This window comes from Lontra canadensis, unplaced genomic scaffold (genome assembly GCF_010015895.1).
Source record: "Lontra canadensis isolate GAN:19392208 unplaced genomic scaffold, GSC_riverotter_1.0 scaffold111, whole genome shotgun sequence".
In the NCBI taxonomy this organism is placed as follows: domain Eukaryota; kingdom Metazoa; phylum Chordata; class Mammalia; order Carnivora; family Mustelidae; genus Lontra; species Lontra canadensis.
In genome coordinates this window covers 776,146-793,502 of record NW_022631105.1, presented here as the reverse complement: position 1 = coordinate 793,502, position 17,357 = coordinate 776,146, and the positions used below count along the sequence as shown (strand labels likewise).

The 17,357-nt window shown below is 54.5% G+C and overlaps 1 protein-coding gene across 1 annotated transcript in view; it reads right to left on the bottom strand.

The window, feature by feature from the left end:
- PTPRN2 (protein tyrosine phosphatase receptor type N2) overlaps positions 1 to 17,357 on the bottom strand; it is a 710,237-nt gene that overhangs the window by 441,319 nt on the left and 251,561 nt on the right. The window contains exon 6 of the mRNA XM_032840229.1: positions 2,482 to 2,842. Within this exon, the coding sequence (XP_032696120.1) occupies positions 2,482 to 2,842 (361 nt within the window). The remainder of the gene's footprint in view (positions 1 to 2,481; positions 2,843 to 17,357) is intronic.

Sequence of the window (17,357 nt, the reverse complement as noted above, 5' to 3'; positions counted from 1 at the left end):
TGTGGGGTGACCCGACTCTGTCTCTAGTGACCTGACTGTGGGGTGACTCGAATCTGTCTCGGTGACCTGACTGTGGGGTGACCCGACTCTGTCTCACTGACCAGAGTGTGGGGTGACCAGACTGTCTCAGTGACGGAAACCTTCTTCCTGAGCATGAGCTGCACAGTCCAGTCTTGGTCTAGGTCCTATAGCTCCAGGTTTACAGAAAGTACAAAGCAAAGGAACAAATTACATGTTACCTTCGGGACATAATCAGCAAAATCCAGAATATAAAAACCGTTACAAGTGAATTCATTTTCTAAAGTGTTGTGAGAAAAGGAAGAAGGGGGAAAGCGCTTATGCGAGGTTACGCAGACAGGGCCGCCCCTTCAAGGGCTCTTTGGATCCTGCTTTAAAGAAAAGAAATCGTAAGGAACGTCTGCGACCACTAGGAGAGGTGCACGTGATCAGACAGCGGTATCGAGACATTACATTAATTCTCACACGGGTGAGCCCGCTGAGGGCCGGGTGTCCCCATCCTGCAGCCATACGGCTCAGAGACTAGACGGACGGCGCCCCTGAGGACGGGAGGAGCAGGTGCAGGAAGCAGCGGGGGACCCGGCGCCGCCTTCCGCCGAAGCCTGAGACGCAGCGCACCAAGGTCCCCTACGGCACCCAGTCTATTCTGTGGCTGACGTCTCACGCGCGTCTGTTCAAGCGTCACGTGCAGCCGGGAAGACGGCATGTGTGAGAAGACACCGACACGGCAGTTAGCACAGGAGAAAACGCCAGAGTGCGCGGCTGATAAGGGTCATTGCAGACGGAAGAGCTTCTTCCAAGAGGACGTTCCCAGGGATCTGCACCTCGGGGTGTCGGGACGAAGGGCCGGTCCCCAGGGAGGGGGAGGCAGGAAGCCCTTCTGAGCGGGAGCGGACCCCCGAGTGCGTCAGGTTCTGCGAACACACCTGGCTCTCTGATGGCTGTAAAGTCCCCCCGGTACGGGCTTCCTATGTCCAGTGACTAGGGCAGAGGCCATTGACAGATGTCGACAGGTGGGATTTTTTAAGTTGTGCGAGAGGAGAACAGCGTCAGGGAAGCCGTGTTACAGAGAGGGGACACCTGCCATCGCGTGACAGCAGCACAAGCTCGTGGGCGCTCAGCGCCACGGAGGGGCCAGCGGAGGGAGCAGAGGCCCCTGCTCGGGGGCTGGGTGGTGGGCGCGGCCATCCGCGGTGTGTTTACAGCCCAGGTGTGGGGGACACGGAGCCACGGGAGACGGGAAGTGGAAGGACGATGTGAAAGGCCCATCAGCAGACAAAGGCCTCTGATGGAGTCTGTAATTATGGGCCAGCAAGAGGGGTTTCTGAGAGCGCAGCGCGGCCTGAAGGGGGAGCGACGGCCCCCAGAGGAGGGTGCGGCGCTCCTGCCGCGGTAGCCGCCCGTGGGGAGGGCCGCCGCACAATGGCGTATTTACAGGCAAACAATCCGTAGGCAAGTGCACAGTCTGCTCTCTCACAGCTCTCCCTCCGCGCCAGGACAGAGAAGAAAGCACCGGGCCTCCCGCTAATGATAACTTCTCTTCCTTCCATTTAGAAGGTGCCGTAATGGCTTTGTGGGCCGAGAGAGAGAGAGAACAGAGACCTACTTAGCTGAAAAGCAGCAGCACGGAGAAAAGAAGGCTGTCAGAGCAAATCCAATTAAGGCGTCACTCACAGAAAGACGGTGATGTTAATGTGATTCTTGGGCCGTTTTTGTAGAAACCCGCTATCTGCTCAATTTTATTATTTGTATATCTTCAAAGAAGAAGTCACGTTTTATCAGAGTCTCCCTTGATATTTGATGTTTTAGAAGACAGACACCCCAGAGCCCCCTGCACCCAGCAGAGGAGGGGCTGTCCATACCCCGTCTCCCTGGGGCGGCCACAGCAGGGCCGCGACCTGCGGGAGACTCCAAAGGAGCAGCGTGAGAGCCAGTCACTTCGAGGCACACAGGCACCCTCACGGCACTGTGTGGCGTTACTGTCACTGGGATTTTGGGGAGAGGCCAACCACCATAACTCCGTGAGGTGGCCCCGGGTTTGAAGTGCTGAGGGGTGACATACACCGAAAGCAAAAGCCTTCATGTTCCATTTTCCAAATGTTCCGTGGCCAGCACGGTTTGGGGGCCAGATCTGCTAATGTCCCCAGCCTGGTTCAGCGCCTTCATCAGTGATAACGTGACAGATGCTGCGGGCGGGGCCCACACACCCTCGGCTCTCGCCACCCCCAGAAGGGCCCTTTGCTGCGGGGCCTGACAATGACCTGCTTCTCTCCCACAGCGGCAGGGGGCCAGGAGGGTGCTGGAGGCCATTCCTCACGCCACACCGCTGCGGCCTTGACCCAGGACAGCGCTACCGGCCACCAACCACTCAGGACGGGCAGAGTGCAAGGGGTTGGCCCTGGGCAGGAGCCAGAGAGACAGAAGCAACAAGACCACGGGGGACTGTCGGGGGTGTTGACTTACCATCACCCAAGGCAGGGGGGTCCTCGGGGTCTCCTGGAGGCAGAGACCATTTCCGGAGGACTGCTGGGGCCGAAAGGACCCTCGCTGTTTTCCAAGGTCCGCGCAGGCGGTTTCGAGGCCCGGGGTCGTCCTCCCTGTGGGGCGCGGGGGGCTTCCGAGCCACAGCGGTGACCAGCGCGGCGACCGGGCTCTGCCTTTCAGCGCCGCCATCCACCTTGGGGCTGAGCTCGTCAGGCTGCTGCAGGCCGCGGGTCCCCAAAGGGCGGCTCCCGGGGTGCTCGGCCCAGGGCCCAGGAGCGTAGGTCAGAGCAGCCGTCTGCGCGGCGAAGGTCAGCACGCCGTCGGCGCGGGGGTCCTCACCCTGCAGGGGCCGGGAGCAAACACAGCAGGTGAGCGTCCACGTCAGCCACTCGGAAGGGCACCGGCTCCCAGTGCTCAAGGACCGCAGCGCCCGCCATCTCCCACGGGCGCGCCCGAGTTTCCCGGCCCCGACAGACCACACCCGGCCCGCGGGTCCCCACACCGGAGCTGCCGCTTTCCAGACGGGCGTCACACAGCCCGAACACCCGGCCCGCGGTTCCCGCACGTCAGAGCCGCGCGAACATCCCCGCCGTCCGTCCTTCCAGCGCACGGGGCTCCCCCGGAACAAGCCTCGCACTCAGCCCCTCCCCCAGCCCTCGCCGCCGCCGGTCACTCCCGTCTCCGCGGAGTCGCCCGACCGGGACGAGTCCCATCGGGGGACTCGTTGAGCACATGGCCTCGTGCCTCCTGCCCAGAGCGCCCTGTGCGGGAGGAGCAGGGCCGCGGCATCCGGGGCTGCCTCCCTCCCGCCGCCAAACACCTCGCCCTGACCAACGCCCACATTGGGTTCGTCGGTTGGCGGACCTCTGGGGCCGTTACACCGCGAGGAACAGTCGTGGGCGTTTCCTGGGGCCGCGTTTCCAGTTCCCTCGGACGCCGTCCGGGACAGCACCAGGGGTGGGGACCCGCGCTCGCGACCTGCCGGCACGCTGTCCGCCGCGGCCGCACCGCTCACGCGCCCCCCGCCGGGGAGAGGCCCCGTTTCTCTTCCTCCTCTTTGCCGGCTGTTTCCCTCCAGCCACCGGGGCCGCGGCAGCCCGCTGAGGCCACGACGTGCACTTCCCCGCCGGTCAGCGACGCGGAGAACCGTCTCTCCGGTTCTGTCACCCGCACTTGAGCTTATCGGTGCGCGAGGACGCCGTGTGGCTGCGACACTCTGGCCAGCAGAAGCTCCTCCCGCCCCGTCCCACAGCCAGCTCACCGCAGCTCTCTCTACCGACTGCTGAAATCCCTTTCTCTCCTCCTCCTTTAACAGCAACTTTCTGCACCAGTAGAGCTGCCGGGGTCACTCTTCTAACCTTCTAGGTCACACCAGGCCCCCGAGCCCCCTCCCGCATGTCCTCCGCAATCTCTCGGTCCACTTCCCCAGGCGCGTGTGCTCTCATCAGACTGTGCTGCCTCTGGACAAGTCAAGGCCCAGCCGTCCTCCGCCCGGAACAGTTACAAAAAGGTTGAGAAGTTCAATGTTCTACTTCTGACTGTGGGACCATCAAACTTTCATGGAAATTTCCAACATGGAGGTTCCCAGAAAACTTCAGCTGTCCTGGAGGCCTGTCCAGAGCTGCCTTCATGGTATGGCACAGGTGCGTGGACTGTAACTTCTTCAAATCTTGCCCATCATGTTTTCTAAACGCACCTCGCTTGGGGCACGGGGTCAGTGTTGAGTCAGTGGGGAGTAGACCTTGGGATCTAGGTAAGATGTGAGCGTCCCTGAAGTGAAGACGACTGGCTCAGACTCCCAAGCTTGGCTATTTTCAAAAATACCGGGGTGCAGCCTTCCAGGATAGACTTTGGTGTGGCGAGTCAAAAGTGAGAAAACTGGGGTTAGTATGGGTTCTAGTTATTTTTCTCACATATGAACTTGGGCAAATCTGTTGACGTTTTGAGACTCAATTTTCTGTCAAAGGAGGACACGGGACATTGTCTCTAAGATTGCCTTTATTTCTAAAACGGTGTCATCTTAGCTGTCATCCCGGTTGTGTCATGCTCTCCAAGCACTAGCTGAAATCAACGGCTTCTCCTTTAGAAAAAAGTAAGATTCATTAGACAAAGGGGCAGAACAATGCAGTGCTACCAGGCAAAGGGCCCCCAGCGGTTTCCCACAAACTGGGCCAAAGGGTCAAGGTTAAGCTCAGCCTGAACTCCGGCTCGGAAAGACCGTCCCCAAACACCCAGTCAGGTCACAGCGCTGAGGCGGCGGAGAGCGTCCCCGCGCCTCAGTCATGTGCCTGGCAGCATCTCTCCTCTCTTGGCTACGAATTCAGCCTCACAGAGCTTCTACTCAAAGGGCTTTAGTTGCGGCTGAACCGGAGAGCTCCGGGACAAACCCGGCTGAACACAGCACGCAGGACATCCCCGCTGAGGGTCACCTGCGCTGAAGACGGCGGTCAACGGTCTCTTTGGGGTCTGTTTCTCCTGTGAACCAAATCAAGATGAAGAGGGAAAAATAGCATTTCGGTAGGCAAACTGCAGAAATAATAGAAAACATCGTTTTTGACAAGTCACACCAGGTCCTCTGTAAATGACAGCCAGCACGACGGGGCCTCCGGGGAGCTCGCTGGGGCCCAGGGAAGGGGCCAGCCAGCAACTCGGAGCCAGGCCGCTGGGAGACCAGCAGCACGCGGATCTAGTGGTGGCTTCCTGCTGGTGGCGTCACGTCTTGCAGGACAGGGCTGGAGGACGAGGCTGGATTCTGGGGCAAGGCTGCCTGGGTCTGAATCCCAACTCTGACCTCACAGTCCCCGTGAGCGTCGCTCTGGCGAGGTGTGTAGCCTCTAAGCCGTCCATCGGGAACGGTGACCAGGCTGGCACGGGCGGTCCCGGCTGGGGCTCCCGCCGCTCCCACCGCGGTCACTCACTCGGCCTTCTCGGACACTCCCTGTCCTCGACGCGGTGGGACGTCCCCAGATGAACTGTGCAGAAGCCGCTCCCCACTCTGAAGGTTTTAAGCCTGAATTCAACAAACCAATGACGTCAGGTTCCCTAAAATAATGCTGAACGACTGTTGGGACCGACCTGGGCAACCACGGTTAGCACCTGAGAGTACCCAAATCGGCAATTCCCCGCACACGGCACGGCCGCGTGTGGCACGTTAATTCTTCACAGCGTTCGTCAGAGGACTCTGGCTGGCGCATCCTTGACACGGTACAGTTTGTACAGCGCATCTGGGAACAGCCCCCAGAGGTTGCTGAACTTGACCCTGAGGTCCTTTCCCACGAGGCGGCCACATGCGAAGGAGCAGACCCACCGGCCCCCACCGTCCCCGCTGTTGAACAAAGCAGGGGAAGACGGCTCTGTGGGAGGCGGGCCTGATCCGCCAGCGCAGCTCCGGGGCACCTGGAGGACGTCGAGCTTCCCTCTTCACTGCCTTCAAAATTAGGAAAATGCCTCCTTTTTCCTTAACAAGTATAAGGCTGGGGGAGAATGAAAAAGTTGGTTCCAAGACACAGCACACAGCTCAGAGGAGGTGTTGGATAAACAGGGGGCACGATCACCACCTCTGTGACCATGACGCAGCTCTGACGCCCCCCCTCAGGAGCCATCACCTCTGTCACCATGACCCTGCTCCAACCGCCCCCCTCAACATCACCTCTGTGACCATGACCCCGCCCTGAGCGCCCCCCCAGCGGCAGCACCAGGCCGCCACCAGCAGTTTCCTCGCCGCCACCAGCACACCAGCGGCATCACGCGAGCTGGAGGCAGACGTGCCGCGCTCTGGCCGACGTTCTGCGGAAAGAAGGTCTCCAACATGAGGCTGCGGCACAGCACCGGTAAAAACGGGAGTTAGCTCACGGCCCGTGGGACTCTTCGTGAAAGTGTGTCTTACACGGACAGGTGTTCAGTGACCCTGATATGGAGGGAAGGGGACCGTCAGCTCGTTGCCGGCAGCCGGCTGACACCGCCTAGAGCCGCAGCCTGTCCGCCCGACCACGAGTCTGGCGTGGACTCTCCCCTTCCCGCCAGCCTCACCCCGACCTGGGGCCCGGAGCTGAAGTCAGGTTTCCTTCCTCTCGTGAGAATCCACCCGCCCTGGTCCCAGATGCGGTTAGGACATCGGGCTGCCGGGAGGGCCCGGAGGCCTCGGGGTCCCGCGAGCACTGAGCGGGGACACCTAGGTCTACACATGGGCCACCGAAGCTCTTCAGGTGTCCTCTGATGCTGAGGACCCAAAGCAAATTAGGAGACTCACACCAGGCCGTCTCTTGGACACAGAACATCTTCTCCCGTTTGCCTCGCGGCCCAAAGGCAACCCTGACAAGCACGGCGCTCCAGACACGCGTGCTGTCAAGAGACGCTGCGCAGCAGCCGCACAGTCCACAGGCCTCCTGACGAGGTGGCCCCATGGTGCCGCTGGACGTGGCAAGACTGGGCTCCCCGTATGGGGTCTCGGGAAGCCTCCACCTGCAACTCCCTAATGTGCAGCAGGGGTGCCTCTGCTGTGCCTTTCTGTGCTCAGGACACAGAGGAGGACTCTGGTGCGTGGTGAACTCTCTTCCTCTCCCTCTCTCCCTCCCCCTACCCTTCCTTCGCTCCCTCCCACACAGAGAGAAGGCCACCGTGCCAAAGGGGGCCGGGCCTGGCGCAGCCAGCCCGCCCGTGCGCAGGGAACACACCGGAAGGGTCGTTCCTACGACAGCACTGCTGGCAGCACAAAAGACACATCGGCCTTTAGGGGAGCCTCACACTGGTCTGCCTTTCTCTGCGGCGCAGGCAGCTTTCGGTTAGAAAAATGAGTCTCCAAACACTTTTTACAGAGTTCACAAAATCTACGTGGTTGAAGAAATGTTAAGTTTGAAACTCGGGATCAATGAATTTTTCAGAAAGTTGAGCGTAATGAGCGCTGTGGATTCTACATTATGGATGTCCACGGCGACGCTGCCTTACGGCCGCTGGGAATGGTTCTAGAAAGGGCTGGCGGCGCGAAGCCAGCAGCCCGGCTCCTGCTCTCTACACACCCACATGACCTGTCCTCCTGCCACTTCTGCTTCGTTGGCTGTCCTGCTTTGCATCTCATCCTTCCCAGCCCCGCACCCACAGCCTCAGGCTCAGCAGGGAACTGGTTCAACGGAACCACCGCCGCAGAGTCCGTCCTCCGCCCACCTGGGATGAGCACGAAGCTTGGAGTTGCAGGCCAGCGACCAAGACACCCACCTCAGAGTGGGAACTGCTTTCTGAGTGCTGGTGACAGGCTCCTCTTTGGGTTTCTGTGTTTGATTCTTTCTGACCCTTTCAACAATCCCACGGTGTAGACACAACTGCGGCATCCACTGGCAAGTGAGGACCAGCCCTGGGACACAGCCCCGCACATCTGGCCTTAGGCTGCGTAGCAGAAGGAAGCAGGCTCGCCCTGCAGTCTGTCTGGAGGAGAGTGGCAGAGTTGGAGGCGGAAACTTGCTGACCTCGTTTTTGGGTTAAAAAATAAACATGCAAGACACTGGACAAGAACTCAGGGTTCTGACTCAGCTGGTGGCGGAGTCCCTGGTTGGAAAGCAGACACCTCACTCCACCTTCTCAGCCTCTGTTCGTCTCTGTAGACCACTGAAGGTCTCGGGGAACTTCTCGTCCTTGTAGAGCATGAGACCACAGAAGGGACAAGGCTGTGGCTCTCTCTCTCCCTGTCCGATCGGAGCGGAGGAGTCCAAAAGGGAGAAGTGGACAACTGTCGAAGAATCGCCACGTAGCTTCTCACACATGAGAAGTTAGATCAAAAACAGAGGCTGTCGTCTGCCCGCACGGATCCAACACAAGACGTGATGTGATGAGCTCTGGGTGTTACACTGAACATTATATTAAAAACCAATGATGTGTGATCCCTTGGTTAATTGAATTTAAATTTAAAAAAAAAACCAAGAAATAAGGACTTTTCACAAAGCTTCTCTGTGGCTTCCTGTGCGTGTGTTCAACCCTCTCTCCTCCCAGCAAGTGAGCTGTCGGAGGGCAGGGCCGGCGGCCTTGCTCTGTAGCCGCAGGATTGGGCCTGGGGCCCAGCGGGAGGAAGGCGGAAACATGAGCCAGGAGGAGAAGGGGGCAGGGCTTGGGAGAGATGCTGCATGTGAGACCCCACCGTGTGAGGTCACACACTGCCCCCAGCCCCCATGACTGTCGCTCCTCAGACCCTCCACCTGCGGGGTAAGCAGATGAACACGTAAATGTTTGCCCACAGAGCTCTATTCTGAGCCGACTGGAACCTTGGGCTTTCTGGAAGGGGGTGGCCTGCCTCTGCAGGGAGGACTTTACCGGGCGGGAACGGGGGACGGCACTCAGAGTAACTACGATTAATCCCTTCCTACATATTAGACACAACCCTGAGAACAGATCTACCACGAGATCCCAGCTTCCCCCCCCCGGTCAGTAGAAGTAGCAGCCTGAGAAAGCAGATCTAAATCAAATGACCGTCACGGCTGTGGCTCAGACACCACGTCGTGGCCCTGGTCTCACAGCTGCATCTGGACACACACTCCTCCCAGCAGCACCTCTAAGTAGGGGCCAGAAGGAACCCTGAGCCCCCAGACTGGATTCCCTAGGGCAGCACCTCTTCAAAAACGGAGGACGCCCCGCTGGGTTCCAGCCCGCAGCTGTGAGAAGACAGCCACCGTGGACGTCCAGCCAGAGGTCTTCTTGTGGACGCACTGTGCCATCTGGAGCGTGTTGCCAGACAGTCGAAGGGTCAAGAGCAAGGAACCGCCAACACCGCGGCTCTACGTTTAGGTCCCACCAACTGCCTCACACCCTCCCCGGCAGTCCGCACCACAGCCACTGCATTTCTGTTCTGGCCCATCTGGCGGACAGGAAGTAGTGGTCCTTTGTGGAGCTACGCCACATCTCCCCAGTGAATAATGATGTTTGGCACCTCTAAGGGCCTAATTGGCTGTTTATAGCTCTTCTTCTTATAAAGCGCCTGTTCAAACTGCTCACACGTTTTGTGTCGGCTTGCTCAGCTGTCTTTCCTGTTCGTCTTTATTAAGATGTACTTGACACATAACAAAGAGCACACACTTTTACCGACACAACCACGCACCTATGAGCAGCATCACCGGAGTTAAAGCAACGAACGAAACTCTCACCCCAAAAGTGCGCTTGTCTGTCCTTCTCCTCCACACTCCCGTCCCACAGCCTCCCACTCCCACATCCTCAGGCAAGCACTCATTTCCCTCCATCACTCATGCACTGCTTTGTATTGTCTCATACTTCGTGTAAATAAAACCCTATCGGCAAGCACTGTCCGTCAGCATGATGACTTGGAAAGGCATCGAGATATGGCATGCATCAGTAAGCCATTGCTTTGTCGCCGAGTAGCATCCCCTTGTCTCGTCAATTGTCGACAGGCGTTGAGTTTTTCCGGTTGGTGGGAATGACGACAGCTGCCGTGAACGTTCGTGAACAGTCTTTGAGCGGACTAAGGTCTGCAGGATCCCGGACAGGAGTGTGCCGGCTGGATCACGGGTGGGCGTGTTCCCACCAGCAGCGGGTGACAGGTCGTTTCCCCCCCACCGTGCCAACACGTGGGCGGTCTCTGAATTTTCAGCCGTGCTTGTAGGCGCAAGACGGCAGCCCCTGCCGGTGCGTTTTATTTCCCCGACGAGCCACACGGATCATCGCACCTGACTTTATTTGCCACCATTTACTTTCTTCGGTGAAGTGTCTTCAGACGCTGTGCTCGATTCTTTACTCACCTCATCTTTTTCCATTTTAATGTTTTGAGAGCTCTTTATACAACACAGAGAAAAGTACTTTTTCAGATGTATTATTTGCAAATTTTGTTTCCCAGCCTGTGACTTGTCTTTTCATTCTCTTACCAGGACCTTTCGCAGAAGAGACTTGCTGATTTTTATGAAGTCCAACTTACGAGTTCTTCTCTCCTGGACTTCACTGGTTGTCACATTTGTACGTCAGTCTGGGGAACCTCAACACCTAAGACGTGTGACATGTGATCGTATCTCCACTAATTTGGACTTTCTCTAGTTACTCTTGTGGGTTTTTTTTAATTCTCAGTGTAGAAAGCATTACACATTCTGTTATCTTTCTCTTGTTTCATAGTCTTGATGCTACTGTAAATGACTTCTGTTTGCAGTTAGTGTATAGAAATATAACTGATTTCTGCACATTTACTTGACATTCTGTGGCAGTTCCGTGCTCACTTATTAGTTTTAGTAGGTTTTTTTTGTAGATTCCTCCAAATTTTCCACAAAGCTGGTCATGTAATCTGGATGTCATTGATTTCCTCCTCTTGCTTTACTACACTGACTAAACGCTCCAGCACAGAAGAGGTACGAGCAACCCCCCTACTCTAATTCCAGATTTCAAGCAGAAAACCTTCAGTCTTCATTCAGTGCGATGCTCGTTGTGGATTTCTATCCTGAATCAATGATGACTTTTGTCAAATACTTTTTCTGCATCTTTTACAACTATTGTGTAGTTTTCCATTTTCTTGTTAATGTGGTGAATTATACTCAATTATTTTCAAATATAGACAATTTCTCTGTATCATCACATATTATCTTTTTTTATATACTTGGATTTGATCTGCTAAAATTTATTTCGAATTTTTGCTTCTATATTTCTGAGGGATAATGATCTGAAGTTTTCTTTTCCTATATTATTTTAATCATCTGATATTTACTGGCTTATTTTATGGCCCAGGGCATGATCTATATTGGGAAATACTCTGTGTACACTTAAAAATAATGTGTATTCAGCAGTTTTTATGGATATTATCATTCTATTAATATCCATTAGATTAAGATTCTGATGGTATTATTCAAATCTTTTATATCATTAACGATATTTTATCTATTTGTGTAAGAAGTTCTTGAGAAAGGAGAGTTAAAATATCTAAAAGTGACTGCGGACTTGTATAATTCTCTTAGTATTCTCATAGTTTTTCTTTACGTATTTGAAGTGCTGACGTTAGGTTCATGAAACAGATTCGCATCCTATAACGAACTGATCATTGGGTCATGCTTACACGTGAGTGTCTCGCAGCGCCGTGGGTCCTGACGTGCCCTTCAGCAACAACAGAGCCGCAGCGGCTCTATCCAGAGTTTCCTTTGTGTATATTTTCCACACTTTCACTTCCAACTGACATAGGTCTTTCTAATTTCATGTGATTTGGCTTTAGTAGAATATAGTTAATTGTTCTCTGCTTTTATTAAACTTGAATATCCCTGCTTTTCACGTGGAGGGCTCAGCCCATTTGTATGACACAATCACCAATACGGGAGGACTTAAGTCTGCTTTCTTGATATTTGTTTTATATTCAGCCCACGAGGTCTTTATTCCTCCCTTACCTCCTCCTTTCTTTCCTTCATATGGATAAATAAAGCATTTTCAGCATTTCATTTTATCCCTGAATTGACTTTTAGTTATACCTATTTTTGCTTACTTATTAAGATGGATGCTGTGTAAGTTAAAATGTTTATATTTAATTTATTATAGTGCACTTTCATGTAATAATACAAAACTTCAAAATCACTTTTGTGCTCCTGTTGCCATTTACTTTTCTTCCACATAAGCTATAACCCCCCCAATACCTTTTTTTTTTTTTAAAAAGGTTTTATTTACACATTTGAGAGAGTGCGTGCACGCGAGAGCACATGAGCAGCTGGGAGAAGCAGAGGGAGAGGGACAAGCACACTCCCCGTCCAGCAGGGAGCCCAACGTCGGACTCCAGCCCAGGACCCCGGGGTCACAACCTGTGTGTGCCAAAGGCAGATGCTTAAACGACTGAGCCACCCACACGCCCCAAACCCCGAAATACATTTCTATGATTTTCTTTTAAATATGCAATAGTCTTCATCAAAATCTTAGACCTCTTATGTGTATGTATCTTTTATATTTACTTGCAAATTTACCACTCCCAGTCATTTTCATTCTGTTTTTTAGATATGGGTTTCTCTATGGTGTCATTTTTCTTTAAGCCAAAGCACTTTGTTTATGATTTCTGTAGCGGGGATCTTCCAGACACGGATTTTCCCCTGTTTCTTCTACAGTTTTGAACAACACAGAATTCTAAATTGATGGACTTTTTTCCTTTTCTTTCAGTACTCTATGTTCTACTGTCTTCTAGTCTCCTAATGAGAAGTAAGACTCCTTCTCACAATTATTCCCCAAGATACGATGTCTTTCTTCTCCTCAGTACACCTCAAAGATTTTCTCTTTGTCTTGGGTTTTCCTTGGTTTGATTACAATATGCCAAGATTTTGTTTTCTATTTATCCTCCTTGTGGTTCATTAAGCTTCTTGCATCTATGTGTTGATGTCTTTTATCAATTCTGGGCAAATCCCAGGCATTATTTCTTCAAAATACATCTTCTACCCCATCTCTTTCTCACATTCCCTTCTGGGATGACATTTACACATATGTTGGAGCATCTAATAGTGCCTCATGTATCTCGGATGTTTTGTTCATTTTTTGTACTTCTTTTATGTTCTTTAGGCTTCATTTTTGATCATTCCTATTGACCTGACTTGAAATTCATAGATTCTTTCCTCTGCTGTGTCTGGTCTGTTACTAAACTCATCAAGTGATGCTTTATTTCTGATCTTATCGCTTTCAATTCTAGTATTTCCATTTGGTGTTCCTTTATTGTCTCCGTCTCTCTGCTGCAGTTTTCTATTTGTTCATGTGTGTTTCTCACCTTTCCCACCCAATCCTTTAATATATTTCCTTATTAAAGTGTCCCTTCCTCATCACTACACCACCTGAGTCACATCTGGGCATCCTTATTCTTCTATTACCTCTTTCCTCTCGACCATGAGTCACCTCTTCTTGTCCTTCATGTGTCTCCCAGTTCTTGATGGAAAACTAGGTTTTGTATGAAGAATAGTAGAGATGGAAGTAATATTTGTGCCTGGGAGACGGCAAGTCCTTCTCTGTCAGTCTGCTATTGTAGGGCTGAATTCATGTGAGCTCTACTGGAAATGGGCTTTGGTTTTGTTGCAGAATCAGACTCAGTAACTCCCAGCTACAGTTATGCTGTATGCTTTTTTCACGGAACACAGAACAGATTGAAACACTCCCCCCTCCCCCCGATTCCAAAGACCAGAGTCTATAAAACAAATGCCAGCTGTATTGCCCTAAGGGCAGAAGAAGTCTGGTGACCCCCACCCAGCCCTGCCCCCTGCAGCACCACCACACCCACACTGCAAGAGAAGGGGGTCTGGGGCTTCTCCCTTGGACCCTGGGGACTTAGGTGAGAAGCATTTGAATGTATGATGTCACCTCTCCATGAGGCATGGGTTATGCAAAGATGAGGGTGGGATCAAGTCTTTTCTTCAGCAGTGCTGGGATCTAAGCCCTAGCGTGACTCTGAGGATGGATTCATGCTCTGCAGACAGCTGCCACTCCTCGGAGCTCGGGAGCTGTCTCTGATTTACAGCCAAGACCAGTGTGTGGGCCCCACCTCTCTGCTCCCCACAGGACAGATCTTCTCCCACCGCTCTGCCTTGTCCCAAGCCTCCGGAGGGCTGCTGAGGAGTGCTCAGAGGGTCTGGCGCCCCCGTCCCGCCCCCCCCATGGCATACTGCCTTCTCACACACTCAGTGCTCTTTGCAGCTGCGGCTGGGGCCCCTGTCCCCACACTAGCCCCCATCCACTGTCCATGGTTCCTTAAGGTTGGGGCTGCGCTCTTCCCATCCCTCCTACAGCTGGCTCCTCTTCTGCTGCCGCAGCCTGTATGAAAGGAGTGGGGCCTCTTCTCCCCTAGAATGACCTCATTAGTTTTGGGAAATCTATCCATTTGAGTTTCTTTGTATCATCAGCAATCCAAGGGATTTCTAAAAGCTAGGACTGGTAGCTCACCTGGCCTGTCCATGCTGTTCGGGTGGGACTAGGGCGGTCTCCCGACATTCTGCACTTGAGTCTACCTGCTGACCTCCTGCTGCTCCCAGTACCCACCCTGAGGAGCCCTCACGGGCCCACTCGCCATCTGGTTCATAGGCCTCCCTTATTTGGAGCCTTCCCCACAGAGCCGCTCTATCCTTGACTGTGTGCGCACGTCTTCCCCCTGGGGAGTAGTTGTGAGGTCCCAGCGCAGGACTAGGTTTTCCCTGTCTCACCCGGCACATAGCACACAGCCTGTAGAACGTGAGAATGCTCGTGCCGAGACAATGTCTCCAAAATAGATCAGTTAATTCACAGCATTTCCGAGTGATGAATTTGGGTTTTAAACTTCCCAACAGCATACTGTAAATTGAGAAGGACTGTGTTCTCCGTAGGGACGACCAGGATGCGCAGCCAGTGCTGCTGAGGTTAGTACAAGCCGCAGCTGCCCCCAGCCCCGACAACACAGGGCGCGTGAGGACAGCAGTGCCCTCGGACCCCCTCGGGCTTCAGTTAGGATGTAATTCGTATTAAAGCCTTGGAAGGTAATAACTTCACTATGTTTCTCGGACCCTATGCTAGAGCTAGATTTTTGAAGATACATAGAAAAAGATTATTTATAAAATAATTCACTGGAAATTGGTTGCACCTTGAAAGATCATGGGTGTATAAAGCTTAAATTTCCAACGTAGACTTTCATCACTCGAGGAGCGGGAGATGAGAAAACGCCGCTGGCTGTACTTCTACTACAGCCCTGCCTGGCTGTACTTCTTAGCAAAGAAGTCTGCTGGGCAGCGTTGGTAACGTCCGGTCATGGACTTCTGCTCTGTCCAGTCTTTGTTCATCAGAGAGATGACACTGGACAGAGAAAATAACAAGTTCTAGGTTTTCATGCATTTTTTAACACTGAGAAGCATCTGTCTCAACACAGAAGAAAAAGCCTAAGCCAGAAGCGCCACCACGTGCTCATTTGCTCTCCTTCTCCGCGTGCTCATCTTCTGAATAACCCTTGTGACGTGGCGCTAAAACGGCCACGTGGCAGGATGACCGCAGAGTCCATGACTACACGGGGACATCTGTGAGGGAAAGTGCCCAGACAAACTCTGGTGGATGGCACTCCTGCCGGATGTTTAAAGACTACGGAAGCCAACGGCATGCGTGGTGAGACCAGCGCCGGCCCCGCTCTCATCTCTCTCTGCGGACATGGAGTGCAGGCAGGGACAGACGCCCCCTCTCCCTGTGCCTCCAGTGGCCCCAGGGTGGAGTCAGAGGCAGCGGCCCCACCTTTCAGACACAGGCTCTCGAAGGAATTGGGGTCCATGAAAGACACCAGTCCCACTTTCTTCTGGAACGGAAAGGCCACCTTGAGAGCAATCCAGGATGGATGTCCAGACAGTCAGTGGCAGAATTGTGGCGCACAGGAGCCAGGGCTGCAAAGACACGGCAGCAAATCCTACTGGCTGGCATGAGGAAGCTACACAGTCACGCACCCCAGCACCACCACAGGCCTCACCGGACCCATGGAGGCTGGTCCAGCAGAGTCATTCACCACTCGGGAGGTCATGCCCTGGGACCAACCCAAGAGCCCCCAGGAGCTGTCCCATGGTGTGGCCACCGTCCCTCCCAGCACTCCCGGCCCTGGAGTCCCCGGGGTCCCCCTTCACGAGGCCCCACCATCGGGTGCCGCTGATTTCTGACCCTGACGCAGTGCTGTCGGCTTCCTCGGAGTAGGGCACGGACAGCACAGCGGTATGGCGGAGAACCTGGGTGCCTTCCCTGCGCCCTCCGTGTCCAGGGCGCAGACTCTATCTAAACTTGACTCCCCCGTTTTAGTGCGAGGCTAAGTGCGTGATGACCACGCTGAAAGGGGAACACGTGCCGGCTTCAGAATGAAGGCTGGGGCTCCCCGCACCAGCGGGGACAGCTGAGGAGGCTTCGCGAGCGCCCTGTGGGACGGAGGCGAGCCGCGGCCCTGGAGCCCGCCCCCTCCCTTCAGTTTGTGCAGCGCACGGAGAAGACCCCAGACTTAGGCTAGGGGAACGTGGTGAGCCACTCCACTGAGAAACTTCAGCTGGTTCCTTCACTCGGGCATCTTCTGGGTCTTCCGAGTCTACAGAACTTTTAACTACTCTCTTGCCCTTCCCCCTCCACAACCATCGCTGGGTCCAACACGCAGAGTCACGAGGCAACGTCTCCCTTACAGACGCCCAAAAACCCACAGCCAAAGCCAAGGCTGAGCACGAAGCTTTGTGTGATAAGGACACAGCGGACAAAGGAGGCAGACGACACGATGCTGTTAGGCTTATGCGAGCTTCAGTCACCCGTCTTCAGGACTGCGGGAGGTGCTGGTGTTCTGGTGTGCCGGGCAGTAGGCACAGCCATGGGACCGGGGCCGTGGGGACATGCGGTGCCGGAGCGCGGACAGAACCCATGTCGTCCAGCACAGCCGCGTCCTGGGTCCTGCTCAGGAGACGGGGACACCAGCAAGAACCAGCAGCTGGGTTCCAGACTCCCGACCTACTTTCCCTGCGTTTCTGAAGACTGTTCATGATGAGAAGTAACGTCGACTATTAAGTGAGGCCTTCTCCGAAAGCTGGACACGCACTGTCTCCCTGCAGCCTTACCGTGGCCGTCGGGCCGTGCGCACACCTTCACGGCCAGCGCCCCGGGCCGGAGAGACTGAGCATCTGCCCCAAGGCCACACAGCACCAAGGGGACAGGCTCTGAACCCACTCCAGAGCATCCGGCATCATGCCCACCATGTCTGCCCACTGCCAGCTCCCCCAGCAGAGCCCGTGCCAACCCCATCTCCTGCCCCGCGGGGCCTGCCGAGCGTCTGGCTCGTAGGAAGGGCTCAGTCAGAATCAGCGAATCAGTAAAACATCTTCATGCCGAGAGACTAGTGTGAAGCGGACCCAGCTCCACCCGGGCAGGGTCCGCACTGAGAAGCCGGCCAAGGGTGCAGGCTGGAGCAG